At 37.7% G+C, this 14,645-nt stretch overlaps 2 protein-coding genes across 2 annotated transcripts in view; both read left to right on the plus strand.

Moving 5' to 3' along the window:
* Positions 1–524: 524 nt before the first annotated feature.
* Positions 525–4,552, plus strand: LOC107083676 (urokinase plasminogen activator surface receptor-like). The gene is made up of 3 exons (XM_015373069.1): positions 525–651; positions 3,362–3,475; positions 3,951–4,552. The coding sequence occupies exons 1-3, from the start codon at positions 603–605 to the stop codon at positions 4,160–4,162; spliced, it is 375 nt and encodes a 124-aa protein (XP_015228555.1). The 5' UTR covers positions 525–602; the 3' UTR covers positions 4,163–4,552.
* A 3,449-nt stretch (positions 4,553–8,001) lies between these two features.
* Positions 8,002–14,645, plus strand: part of plekha2 (pleckstrin homology domain containing A2) — a 20,302-nt gene continuing 13,658 nt past the window's right edge. Inside the window, exons 1-5 of the mRNA XM_015373044.1 lie at positions 8,002–8,235; positions 11,675–11,837; positions 11,979–12,035; positions 13,908–13,956; positions 14,115–14,241. Of these exons, the coding sequence (XP_015228530.1) occupies positions 11,697–11,837; positions 11,979–12,035; positions 13,908–13,956; positions 14,115–14,241 (374 nt within the window). The 5' untranslated portion in view covers positions 8,002–8,235; positions 11,675–11,696. The remainder of the gene's footprint in view (positions 8,236–11,674; positions 11,838–11,978; positions 12,036–13,907; positions 13,957–14,114; positions 14,242–14,645) is intronic.

Raw genomic sequence — 14,645 nt, forward strand, 5'->3', positions numbered from 1 at the left:
TTTTTAACAGATATTACATCAATGCTGTGTAATAATGAAGCCCAATACAGAAGTACACACACAAGTAGCAACAAGTAGGTGTAGATGAACGGCTGAGTCCTGTCCTGAGGGTTCGGCCCTCCTGTGATGAGCCATGCGCCTGTTTAGTGGTTGCTTGGTCTCTCCAACGTAAAGTAAATGAAAAAAATGATTGGGGCTCAATACTGGGCAGTATTTTATAAAACAGCAGAGTATCATATATAGATAAATAATGGTTAAAAAAAATGTAGGAAGCAAATTTTTTCTCTTCACACACTTCTATGTTTAATAAAATATACTGGTGCATTTTAGACTTTTATCTAAGGTTATAAAGCTATCTGGCTAAACCTGAGATCTAACTGTGTTGGCCTGTTAAAGCTCGCCCTGTTAAATCTATTAGCAGTGGGTGCTGCCTGTGCAGCATTGATGGAGATTACAGAGATAAGACTTTAATGCCCTCAGACATCTTACCAATGTTAAACCGCCCCCCTTTTTCACCACCCAGACTCGCGATCTCAAAACATCTCACACTCATCAGCTTCATCTTAGGACTGTAGAAGAAAGTGACCCATCATCCAGCTACCATGAAGACTGTTTTGGCTCTGCTTGGGCTTTTTTCTCTGGCATACAATAGTAAGTTTATTTTATTTGTTTTTTTTATTTAAAATTTAATTTTAGAAATCACACAAAAAATGCATATTATATAAATACATTACACTAAACAAAGACATACATATATATACTGTTATACAGAGACATTACAATGGATTCTACTTTATACATATCGCCTTGTGACATGTGATAACCACACATGGACATTTTTCTATTCCTTTCCAAAACCTCCTTAGATTAGGGCATTTCCACATTATATGTAAGGTTCCATTTTTCCCACAATGTTGCCAAATTGAATTTATAATATTCTTTAAAGAGGTTATGTTTTCATTGGTGTTGGTTTGTTTGTCTATCTTCGATATAACTAAAAAAAGTCATGGATGGATTTTGCTAAAATTTTCAGAGAATATTGTGACAGTCAAAAGAATGATTTAGTTTTGGAGATGATCTGGATCACCACCTGAATCCAGGAATATTTTGAACGATTCTTTGAATACAAGATTTAACTTTAAAATCACAATATGTTTGGGAGTAAGCTACTTAGCAGAGCTCCAAGTGCTGTTCTAGTAAAATGGATGCAAATCATAGGTAGAAAATTTTTTATATTAAGCAATTACAGTAGTAATTGGAAGATGATTGCAGTAAACTGAAATACTAAACCATCTCTTAGTATTATTGTTTTTTTTTGTATAATCATGTTAGGTGACCTGCTCAACGTGCTTTACTGATGGTCTTTTTATTCTTTTCTTTGGCCTTTGGCTGCTTTTTCACTGCTTGCCTTGTCACTGTCCCTAAACATAACATCACACTCTGCAAAGTGCACTGTAAATTGAACAAAAGAAGCATTTCAGGCTTAAGAAGTTAAAACTTTTTTTTTTGAGATGCCAGTGTGGGTCCTTAGGCAAGACCCTTCACGCTAATAACTATTTTGTAAGTCACGGTGGATAAAAGCATCTGCAAAATACATAAACACCAAAAATAATAATAATAAATCTATAAACAAGACTCTAGACTGAAGTTCAGCCCTGTAACGGTCGTTCAGCAGCATAAGCCTACTCCGCATATCTTGAGGACTGGTCTATATACATCTTTACTTGTGTCAAATTACTGATTTTATTACAATTTTATAAGAAGTGTACAGTAACTTGCAAACAATTAGGAAGTGGAAGGAAAAGAATGAATATATATATATATATATATATATATATGCATTTTTTATGCTCCCTTCACTTTGATAGCCCCAGTGCAATCATTTCTGTTCTAAATCAGACTGTTCCGTAACGGAGTCAAAGGTTCTCTAGAAAATATCAAAGAATCCTTAAAATTAAAATTTAATGGATCTGCTCATCATAAAAGAAAGAAAAGCAAAAAGTAAGTCATTATCTACTGAAAGCCATAAAAAGTCCTGTTTAGGTTTAAACACAAGGCTTGTTTGGGAGACAGTAAACATGTTGAAGAGTCCCCTTTTCTTTTGTTTTGTTGATTTTTATGTGTGCGGATAAAAAATAACATCATACATCATCTGCATTCAATGGGGAAACGTGATTCTAAAGCATCAAGCTATGGGAATCATCTTCAACATAGAAAAAGAAGGTGGTCAGAGTTGATACAGAAAGAACTGGCCTAAATACAGTACACAATATTACTAGAAGAGAACATTTCAGTGGGCACAAAAGACCCAGCCCTGGGGTAGAGGTTCAATTATTGTGATACTACCTGTGTCTGTCACAGGTGGCTGATGTGGATAGAGATATTTAATTTTTAATTTGAAAAAAAGTATTACCAAAAAATTTGAAGGAAAATTTCAGGTGCATTACAAAGTTTACTTTTATCAATAACCACCCCTTATGTTTTCTGGATGATTTCATAACAGATAGCATCGCATCTGTTCACTGGCATCTGTTTATATCAACTTTTCATTATCTAATGACTGCAGCAACAATTTTCAAGAAAGAGTTAATGACCAAATCCTTTTATTTGTTTAATTTTTTTATTCTACCCAAAGGATTTGCAGACTGGATGTTTTTTGTTGTCTATTTATTTGTTTTTGTATTCCAATTGAGTGAAATATTTGTAAAAACTTTGTGTCTCAAAGGATCTAATCATCCCCTTCGTTAAAATAAACCTGATTATTGGGGGGGATTATACTTAAAAAAATAACCCATCTTTAGCAGGGATTTGCAAATACTTCTGACCTTATGATTTTAGCATGCACGTAAAAAGTTAGGACTCCACTAATTTAGTTTAAAGCATAATCATGTGTAAGAATGCCAAACCCTAAATCAATTTGAGAGTCTAAAAATACAATGAAAGAATATGTTCCCAGCGTCTCAGTCTTATTGAGGTTGAATTTTCTGTAAATAAAAAAAAGATTTTTAAAGCTGGTAGAGAGAGACAGACTTGCAGCAGTAATTGCAACAAAAGGATGTTCTCAAAGTTTGAACTCATTGAGAATGAATAGAAATGCATGGATTTGTCCAGATTCCAATCAGTTTAAAAAAAAAAAAGCAAAACATGTTTGTGTCCCTTTCACTTTACAATTACACACTAAAATTTGTATGAACATTTTTGCAAGACATTAATTTCTACATCATTTGAATATGCATCTGTGTAGGTTGAGGACCACACTGATTTTAGCCATAGATAACAGGCGTGTGTAGAAGTTGCACCTGCCTGTAGACGTTCATGCTTAGTTTCAAGCCAGGTGTTCTTTCTTGTCCTGTCTGCGAAGGTGATGCTCTGAAATGTCACACATGCGTGGCGTCAAGCGAGGAGGACTGCAACAAGCAGGGCTCCACTTCGTGTCCGCAGTATGCCGATGCCTGCTCCACCATCACAGGGCCGAGTGAGTAAACACACAAAGGCTTTAGGACCTACAGCACAAGCTTCACTAGGGGTCAGGAAAACACTGCAAGATCATATCTGTCACAGTCGGGAGTTAAAGGAGGTCAGACAGCTTAATGGAGTTGTCAGACTGTATCTATTGACAGCTGGAGCTTTTATAGGCCCAATGCAAGGAGCTGTGGTATTTTGGATCTCTTGTAAAACTGACTGAGTCATTTTTTTCTATGTTGATAATCCTTTTGTTTCCATGCATGTGAAGGTGCTTCTTCTTAAATATAAATGTGCATAAAACGTTTGCATGTTGTTGTGAAAATGTGTAGGGCAACTATAAAACACATCTCTTACCAATGTTGAATGTTTGCTGAGAGGCTTTTTGCAGACTTTTGTATATGTATTGCTTTTTTTTGTCTTCATCTGCTGTTGCATGGTTGGAATCTGACTCACAGACTCAACGTCTGCATCTCAATTTCTTTCAGACACTGTAATGAAGTCATGCACATACAAGGCCTTCTGTGACAAAGCGCATGGGAGCAGCTCAGGGGCCAAGATAGAGTGCTGCTTTGGTGACGACTGTAACGGTCCCCACCGGAGCCACCACCGCAACGCCTCAGGGGCATTGTCTACTAGCCCAGTGGTGCTGATCACCTCCCTGCTGCTGCTGCTGCACAATGCCTTCAGTCAGTTCTGAACTCCTCTAGATTCCCTTTCACCTCACACCTCCTCTTCATGTGTTTTTACTGATAATGTCATCAATCCAATTTCAAAAGAAAATCTGAAGTGCAGAGAGTGTTTGGCGGTTTCAGAGCAAGAACTTCATCTTATGATCATGGTGGTGCATAAAAAGGTTCTCTCACTCATTTGCAAACTGCATTTCAACAGCTTTAATTGTCTCATATTAAACATAAATTATTTATTTTTATTAGTTGCACAATGAAATGAGATCCTTCTACAAAGTAATGTCTGAACCTGGGAGTGTTTATGATGAATAAATTTGTGAAAAGTAAAGAACTCCTACTCACAGTGCAGACAGGGGGTGGCCGGTGTGGTTTCGGCAGGCAGACGGCTCACTTCGCATTACCCCCCTCAGTCATTACCATGGTAATCTAATCATTTATTGTGCTTTCTAGTTTGTCTGAATAAAAACAAAATCACACCTCAGCCTCCGATGTCTCCTCAATCTCTGTATGCTTCGAGAAAAACCTTTCCTCATAAAACCCCCTGAAAACATTCAGACTCTGTTCTCGGCTGAAGTAAGGGGGTCTGTGGAAACTTCAACATTTCCTTTCTGTACAAATCACACTTGAATCTTCTGTGCAGCCACTGCTGGAATATAAATCAGCAAGGTAGGTCTCTGTCCTCGGGAGGGTCATATGACACTTTACCACTTCCTCCTAGCAGGGAAGAACATACATTTTACCTAGAAAAAAAGATGACAGAGTGCAAAACCACTACCTGCACAAAACTTCACCAATTTGGCTGATAAGAGGCTCTGTGTAAGGTGAGAGAGGCTGCAAAATGTGTATTACTAATTTAAATTTGAATCTTCAAATCTTAACCAGAGAAGGAGCAAAGTGTTGAAACAAGGAAGTTGAGCTAATTTGTGGTTACCTTTGTTTGAAGGTGGAAAAAAAAAATAACGGCAAAAGCCTCAAAGAGCTGCAAATCACAACCCACTGAGTGTGATTTTAGAGAAAAGACTTTTCCATGCTTTGGTGCTTTACTTTGCAGATTGATATTGTTTTGCTTTGAAACCCGAGGTAGCTTTAGACAAAAACTCAAACACTGGCTTGTTCTTCCATTAGAGATGACTCAAAACAAGACAAAGACTGATAGTACAAAAGAATATAAAAGTAACAGGGAGAATAAATAAAGTCTCACACTTTGCTTTAAAAAAAGAATAGAATTGCACAGATGTGGATTTTCCACTCTTGTCACCTCATTATGACAAACTCTAGATATATATTGGTTGTGTGATAGACCAGCACATGTCGTGCATAACGCTGCATGAAAAAAGAAAGGACTTTAAAAAAAATTGAAAAGCCATATATGTATTTGACTTCTCTTGTTACGATAACCCTAATTTAGATCTGTTTGCTTGATTAAATTGTTTTACTACTATTCACTTTTGTGTAATAAAAACTCACAAATGAGTCTCATATTAAATTCAGATTTTCTGTGAAGGCCTCAGGGGTGTGTTACAGAAAGTTAGAGGATAAACAGCATCAAGAAGACCAAGAAACACAGCAGACAGGTCAGGGAGAGCACTTTGGAGAAGTTTAAAGCAGAGTTAGATAAAGAAAAAATGGTTTAAAAATACTTTTAAAGTCTTACTTCATCTACCATTTAGCACAGAAAGGGAACAACTTTAGACCTATCAATACATGGTCATCCATCAAAACTGTCAGACCGGGCAAGTCAACAGGAGAGGAGGAAAGTCTAGTATGAAATAGAACAAAAAGGGTCCAAAATAATAGAGCTAAAAGCAAATAAAACTACCAAAAAATAACTTGAAGATAGGCTAAACAAATGTGAGCATACCAAATTGGACCAAAACTTGTCAAAAATAACAAACGGTTCCTCCTTCTTCAGTGAGGATAAATTATCCAACACAAAGGTTCAACATGACTGAGTTTGTGGGACAAATGAAATAAAGTAAGCTGGTTTAATGTGGTACTGTATAAAGCACATGTCTAATAATAGCTGTATAACATTAAAAACTGCAAGTAAAACACCAAAAACTTGACTTGACAGATGAAGTTCCCAGAGTCACTATTTATTCCCTTTTAAGTGATCCAATTATAGGGTTACAATCATAAAGGTTATCATAGAGGCTATCATAAAGCTTTACAATCAGATCATTACATGTATTTATTTTGTTTGAGCTAAGCTGTAAAGTGATTTAATTGCAGTTTTTAAATGGCTATATAAATTAATTTAACAATGAAATTCTTATATATAGCCATAATAAGGCCATATGATTTCACATATTCTGAACTTGTTTAATCTGTGAGTGGTACCCATCAAATCTAGAGAGTTGGACAGTTAGGTAAGATCATTGGTCTAAATCTAGCCCATTGTGTGGGTTAACCAATCAGGTATAAGTATCCACTATAGAATTGTAGTCAATAAAGGACTGTTTCTTCCTGCTCTTTCCTAAGAAACCCTAAACTCATAATTTTTGACTCTCTTGCTCATTTATGCGTTAGCTTCCATGGATTTCCATGAAGTCCTAAGCAAATTTGATTTTGGGGCCCTTTATTTATGTCAATGCAACAGTGCAATAATCCGATCATTTACACACCAACTATAAACTCATTGGAGTGTTGTTTACAGTCTTTTGCAAGCTAAAATTAATATAATAAACCAGTTTGCTGTTAAATCAGGATTTGGCTGAGGTTTGGGGACCCAAATGCAGAGGCAGGGAGGCAGAGGCGAGTTTCTTGATGATTTAATGAAGAGTAAACAAACAACTGAGGCAGAAATCCAAAAAGTCAAACATGAAAACAGAGTCAAACAAACCATGGAGACATCGGGAGTGAGGGACTATCACGAGGAGGAAGACTCAGAGAGACGGAGTTGGAGGAAGTTAGACGAAAAACCAGCACTGAGGAACTGAACAGAGAGTATATTTATGGGAGACTGAAACAAAGAGAGGACTAACGAGGAGATTGGGAGCAGGTGTGAACAGAGCAGAACAGGAGCTAGGGAGAAAACACAAGAGGGCTGCAGAGGGCAACAAATAAAAACCTGAAAACTGAAAAATAACCAGAAAACACAGCAAAATAAGAATTAAACCACTAGAAAACATGGAGCAAAGTAAAACTGAATACTCAAAAGAAAACATAACAGAACCAAAACTATGACATCTTTAAATAGTGGAAACCACTAGTTTGTTTTTATGTATAAATAAGGATTTCTTCAATGATTAGACATACTAATTTAAAAAAATCTGTTCTATCATCAAAGTAAATTTTTGTTACTATAATGATATAGAGATCAATTTTTATTCAAAACACCCAAAGATCAAAACACCCAGTTGTCCTAGGGCCCTAAGCAGTCACTGTTTGCCTTTGCCTTAGGCCGGCCCTGTGGGTTAGTAAACTCTTCACAACTTATTTCATTTTTATTTCCCTTTTGCTGTGTAAACATATTACTTTACTGGTTCATTTATTTAACTTAGGCACCTGTATGTAAGAGCATTATCTTTGTGTGCTCCTGTTTGCCCAGGTATGTGCTCCCTTATTTTACAGCTCTTGTTTCAGCAGAGGGAGTTTGACCTAGTTCCTGAGAGAGAAAAAAAATAACCCAGGAGATATCATGGCGCGGAGAGAGAAAAGTTCTGATTAATGGGAGTCCTCTATTAGTGGTATATTTGTTTTACAAAATGTTGTCATTTTTATAACAGTGTTTATGAGGCTGAGTTTTTTTTTTTTTTCTCGGTTAAGCAGCAGTAGGGGAGGTGGAGGAGGAGGAGGTTGAGGCTGGAGCTCAGGGGACGCATAGATCACATCCGGGGCTGGTTTATTCTAATACCAAAACGTCCGACCCGGAAAAAAAGTCAAGCCTCCGTCACCCGATCACTCAAACAAAATAGAGGGTAGAGTGAGGGCGTCGTGCACGCTAGTTTTTTTTTTTTTAATCAACTCTGTAGAAGTTGTTTAAAAGTTGCTGTGAGGATGATCGCACGCGCCGGGGCGCGCTCGCTGCTCTCCGCTTGGTTTCAGGGCGCTGGCTGTGGCGCACTGTGACTCTCCACAGCGGGTAAGTATGCAGACAGCAGCCGCAGCAGGGCCACTTCATGGCTCATGCTGGTGCTGCGATCTGCAGTAGGTGTGGCATTCTGTAGACTGGTTGCTGTCAGTGAGTCACTGCAAGTCATCTGAGCTGAACTAATGTTGTGGATTGTCAGGTGTTAGTTTTACATGCTCATAACTCAGTGTGAAGTTGAGTCAAAACGGTTTCTGTAATTCTGTAAGCTGATAATTAATGTGCTACTTTATACCAATAAACGCTTTCCTGTCCTCTATGTACCTAGATATCATCCATTTGGATTAGGTTCAATATGTTTTACATGTTAACCACTATTTAATTCAGCTCAGCTGTATTTTGCTCTGAGGTTGCTTTGCAGCAATATATATATTTTTTTCTGGCCACAGAAAAAAAATCCCTTTGAAATTTTAAGGTGTTCTTTTGATGCATGGAATGAATGTAGGGAAAATTAATCCTTCAGGTCACTTGAAATTCCAGTTTCTGGCAGATGATTGCTGAATCTTTGGTCTAAAAGAAAGCTGGTATTTACAAATGATTTTACAAATTGTGTGTTCTTCCTTCTTCTTTTCTAAATACCCTAAAAGTAAGGCGTGGGTCACTTTTAAGATTCTTGTGGTGTGATAGTTAAAATCTTTCATTCTGTCAGAAAGCGGCTATCTGCAAAGATTCAATTTTTACTTGTTAAAGTTCATTTTCAAAGCACAGCATTGATTGGAAAAGTTGAAAGGTGATCTGAGCTGGAAATGCACCGATCTGTGCTCTTTTAGCCGGTACCCTTTTCTGATATTCATGGAAGATCAATGTGTTGCCTCTTATTTTTACTGGAATATTTTGCTAAGCACTTTAATTAGTTATTTTATCATCAGTAACTGTGTTGTCTTTGGTGCTCCAACTGAGCATTCGACGATAGACTTGCTAAATTGTTCTATAAGCAATCTTTATATTTGCTGTTATGCAATGCATTGGAAGAATTAGGAGAAGGAGCTAATCATTATTCCATTTCTTCATACAAGATCTTTACAGTTACTGATATTTAATCTAGCTCCTAAATACCACCAAAACATTTTCAGCCCTTCAATATTTATTATTTTTCTGTTTTTGAATCACAGATTTTTCTTTTTCATTTGAACTATGGTACGAATTGCCAGAGAATTTTGTCTTAAACAAAGCTGCAGCTTTTTAAAATTTGTTTATCCTAAGAATAATTTTGGTCTCAGTCAAAATTTCATTTCTTTGCTGTTTTGAATGTAACCATAAATTTGGAAATAATACTTTTTAGAAATTTTGCTATTGCACCTTATGCAGCATGGAAGAGTTTAAAATGGGTTGCCGGTTGTTTGAAAGAACTATTTTTTTTTATCCAAAAGAAGGAAGACCAAGAAGGAAATAGAGGATGGTCTTAATTTATGCATCAAAGCATATGTCTGTAACTTTAGCAGATATTTTTAAAAAAATGCATGAGATAAGAATATATTTATAGACTGAAATTGGTGAAGTTCTTACTTTTGATCCTTCAAATAAATGTGGAAAGAAACAGAAGCTGATTCAGATTTCTACCCATTTGATTGGTTAATCACTAAGCTAAGAGGAAGGAAATGTATTTACAAAGTAGAAGGTGCCTCACATCTGAACTTACTCAACTAATAAGCTAATATTAGCTGGTAATTGGTCAGGCTATCCTCTTGGGGAGCCTGCATTCTTCCTGAAGCTTACTAGCTGCGGTCTTAAAACACCATTTCCTCAGAAACAAAGATACAGTAGGTGGCCCTCTTCTTGTTTCTACACCACGGCTGCCTGTATTTTTTCATGACAAGTAATTAAGCTTCTCTCAGCCAGCTAACTGGCAGTGCACAGCACAATGTGTAGGAGGTATGGGGCGCTTCTTCTCACTGTATGAAAACAGCTGGTAACTCTAGCATTTTTCACTGTGTTGCTTCTAATTAGACTGTAAAGTAACATGAATGATGGTAACAACGTAGTGGTTTAGAAACCATAAAATTTTTAAGCCATTACACCTGCCTGCTTAGTTAAACATTTTATTCTTTCCTTATTCTGCTGCAGTTGACCCCAACTATTCCAACCAGTGTTCGCCTGTAACTGGATCTGCTCTCTAAATGCTTACTCTTAACTTTTTGCCTGTCTGACTGGGTGATCTTGTCCAAGAATAGTCATTGTTTATATAAGTAGGTTTCACTTCATTACTCTGTATGTTTTGTGTCACATCTTTAATCGAAATACAGTGGGCTTTTTTCCCTAAAAGTTGTATGTGTCTTGTTTACCTTGGATTTTTAAAAACAGGGCATTTCAAATGTAATCCGAGTTTTATTTATTGGTTTGGTTTCACCAACGCTGAAAAGGCTACCCACAGTTTTACCCATATACCAGATGTTTTCTGATACCCAGAATAGCTTGCGTGCATAAACTTGTGTGGATGTGTGCTTTAGCGTTGGCATGGTTGTGACCCATGGTCCTCTATCTTTATGTTTCCATCCCAGCCTGTGCTTCTGCTAATGCCTCCTGTAACTTTGACCTATTTCAGACGCAAACCTGCACGATTGACGCATGTGAAGCAGAGCCTAGTTTCAAAATGAGACCTTTTTCTTAAGCATTGGTTTAAAAATAACCTAGCAGTAGTTCCACCCAGCAGGTGTGACCTGTGAGCCTGATGTCGTCTCTTGCTCTGGTTCTTGTGGGAACTGTTCCATGGAAAGGTTGATCTTTTTTGCCTTGCAGAGGCAACTTGGGCTTAAAAAAATAATGGCAGCACGAGTGGTTATAGACAACCGTCGCATTATAGTTTGCAGCACATCTGCCACGGATGAGGCCTGGTTAACCATCATGCTAACTTTTTGCTTTTTGTTTCTCATAAAACCCTTTAATAGTTTTAAATGTCTAAAAATGGAAAGAGTTTGGAATCTGTGTGCTTCAGACAGTTTTTTGATTGCTTCTGTTTTAGTGAGGCTAATAAATGAAACTGCTAAAATGGGTGAGATCACATAAATAAACAGAATAAATATGAGAAGTACAGTCCAGTTTCTGAGCTTTATTAGACCAGATTATTTTTAGGAATCAGATAGCTTCTCTGTATTTTACATGCACTGCATCATTTTCTATAAACGGCACTCTCCAAGCCACACTTCTCCTACTTGATCACCGCTCTTTCCTATCCCCTGTCCTGTGGAAATATGTGTTTCCACAATGGGCTCCAGATCTATGTGCAGATCTGGAGCCCAGTGTGTAATTTTCAGCTGTGGTGGAGGGCCTCAGCTCAGCCTCGGGCTTTCAGCTTTTGCAGCTCAGCCTCAATCACGTCACATGAAAAACTGCTGAGTGCAAGCGGGTCTTTCTCTCTCTCTTCCTGTAAGTCTGAACTTTTAACTAAAGGATGATTTACCCTCAACATCTGCCTGTCTCTGCCTCTGTGTCTCAGTGATTATGTGATAGTGGCAGCGATGCCGTATCTGGATCGCTTGAACCGAGTGTGCGGCTTCCTTGACATCGAGGAGAAGGAAAACAGCTGTCGCTTCCAGAGGCGATACTTCATCCTCGACACGCCAGGGAATGTTCTGCAATGGTATATGGACAATCCCCAGGTGCTTATACACACAACACGCCGCTAAACTGGACCCGCGTTTGCACAAGCAGCAGGAGGAAATGAAGAATGATCAATATAAGGCTGTGGGACCTTGGACTCTGAGCTAACGAGTGCTCTGTGTGTTTGTGTTTGCATGCAGAACCTGGCCAGAGAAGCCAGCTTTGTAGGGAGCCTGAAATTGACCTACATCTCTAAGGTAAAACATGCACTCATGGTACTATTTACAGGGATTCTAACTGTAGGCTACATTCAACTATATTATTGTACACAAATAATCTGGTTTTCATAATATAATAAATTTGTAATGCAAATATAGTAAAAATAAAGGGATTGTGCATAGTTCTCAGACTATACTATATTTAGTTTCAGCCAGATTAATTTTAAACTGTTTTGGTTCTGCCATATGTTGATGCCCAAATCTTTGATTCTTTGCTGCATTCAGGTACATTTACTAAATTAATTCTCATACTTTTTAACTAGCAAGCAAGAGATTGTAAAAATATTTGCATTCATTTTAGCCTCACCCTCCTTTACCCTTGAGTTGGTACGACCCATCTCAACCCACGCAGCACAGTTTCATGTAGAAATAAGGGTCTTCATCTCAGCCTAATCTGTTCAGTCAGAAATCTGAAGAAAAAAAAAAATACTGTTGCCTAAAAGCTGCTCTGCTGTGATATTTGAAGTTAAATAATCATCATCTCAGTCCTGTTGTTTTGGATGTCAGGATTTGTTTTCAGCTTTAGAGCTGAGCAACAAGGTTAAATAAAATGTTTTTGATGTTAAGAAAACTTGAAACAAAATGAAATAAAATTAAAAACTTTATAGCAACCAAATGTAAAAAGTCAATCAGATTTTTCACAAAGGACCTATAAGCCAATCAGAGGCAAACTTCTGGAAATGTGTGACCATGTTACACTGTAAAGCCAATTATGAAGAATATATTAGGCTTGTCCCGATCCGATCCACGTATCGGATCGGGACGCCGATATTGGCAAAAAAATGCGTATCGGCAAAGCATGTAAAATGCCGATCCAGACTGCCGATCCAGTTTTTTAAAAAAAAATCCGGTCCGTATTTTCTAGTTTCGCCGATTGAAACGATCCATTCCACTATTTTGCGCCAGTGTTCCCCTGTTTTTTGCATTTTTATTCAAACTTACAGTAATACTTGCACCTTTAACTGTTTACGGTTTTACTGCTCACTGTGCAATTTCAGATTGCTATTCATAATTTTGTCCAGTTTGTGTTTATCTCTTAATAAACAGGGACGTTTGTTGTTACCAAGCATTGTGTTTTATTCAATCTCACCTAATTAAGCTGGCTAGATGTTATCAAGAGTACTAAAACCCTTTTCAACATGAGTCTTACAACTAAGGCTAAATACTTAAATACATGCTCGGATAGGCTGGTATCGGCCAGTATCGGTATCGGATCGGAAGTCCAAAAACAATATCGGTATCGGATCGGAAGTGCAAAAACCTGGATCGGGACATCTCTAGAATATATACAGATATTTGTTGTCTGTTTGTATTCTTAAGACTCAGGGAGAGAAAAAAACACTCTCTGTACGGTAGGTAAAATTATTTCCATGTTCAAGGTGTTTCCATGTTACATGTTTCAGATGTGAACATTTTATTAAATTAAAAGGTTTTTAATTTAGTTTAACATTTTGTTCACTGATCATGATTTTGATCATGAAATTTGAAAATAGAGTAGTTGTCTTCAGAACAAAAAAAAAAACAGAATGTCAAAATGGTGGGGAAAAACAGTTTTAACTGAATCTGTTATCCATTAGGAATATTTGAAAGAACTTTAAATAAAAGCAGTTCTTGTGAAAGGTGAAAGGTCAGATCTGGAGCATTTGTGCTTATTTCACCCACAAGTAATGTGGAAATTCACTCAAGGATTCACAGATACTCTAGAAGTCAGGGTTATCTGCAGTTCCAGTTTGGAGTTGCACACAGCAACGATGTGAAGTTTTCCAGATGTTAGTTTGCTCACACAGATAATGACATCTGGCTTCAATGACATCAAAGATTCTTCTCTCCTGTTCTCTTCTCTCCTCCAAGGTGAGCGAAGCCACTCCAAAGCAAAAGCCAAAGACTGAGTTCTGTTTCGGTGAGTTTTATTTTGCAGCCGGCGATAAACCCCTGGTGTGCATGTATAGCGTTACAAAACTGTGCAAATTTTTATTACACACGTGATAAAATCACCCAGAGCGGTCACTGTGGATTTAATGGAATTCTTCTCTGTTTTCCTTGGTGTTTTTTTGGCAGTCATAAATGCAGTTTCGCGGCGGTACTTCCTCCAAGCTAATGATGTGACCGACATGAAGGAGTGGGTCAATGCACTCAACAAAGCCAGCAAGATCACTGTAAGAGAAACACACATGGATGTTGCCTTGCATCACTAATTTCCTGGTGAATTCAAGACAGGCATTGATGGAGGCGGTTTATTCCCCCCCATTAATGCAGGATGCTCTAAAGCCAATTTGGTCCCATTAGTTTTGCAGATGCTAGCATATCACCCATAAATACCCTCTGTTATACACCCTGAATGGAGAAATTGTGAATGTGTGACAGCATCAGTGATAACAGTCACACGTCAATGTGGTGAAGGTGTCAACATCTAGTTTGCAGCTTTGCATAATATTTGTGTATTCAGCTGGAGGGGGAGGCTTTGACAAGTGGCGTCCAGATGTCTAATGGAGCAGGTGTTAGAGAGGAGAGCATTTTTGCTGTGCTCACCTGCTCGCTGTCACAGGAAGCGCCGTTGCTTGCTTTGTCTTTCACTTCCCTATCGTAGAG

The sequence above is a fragment of the Cyprinodon variegatus genome, unplaced genomic scaffold (genome assembly GCF_000732505.1).
Source record: "Cyprinodon variegatus isolate N-32 unplaced genomic scaffold, C_variegatus-1.0 Scaffold80, whole genome shotgun sequence".
Lineage (NCBI taxonomy): Eukaryota > Metazoa > Chordata > Actinopteri > Cyprinodontiformes > Cyprinodontidae > Cyprinodon > Cyprinodon variegatus.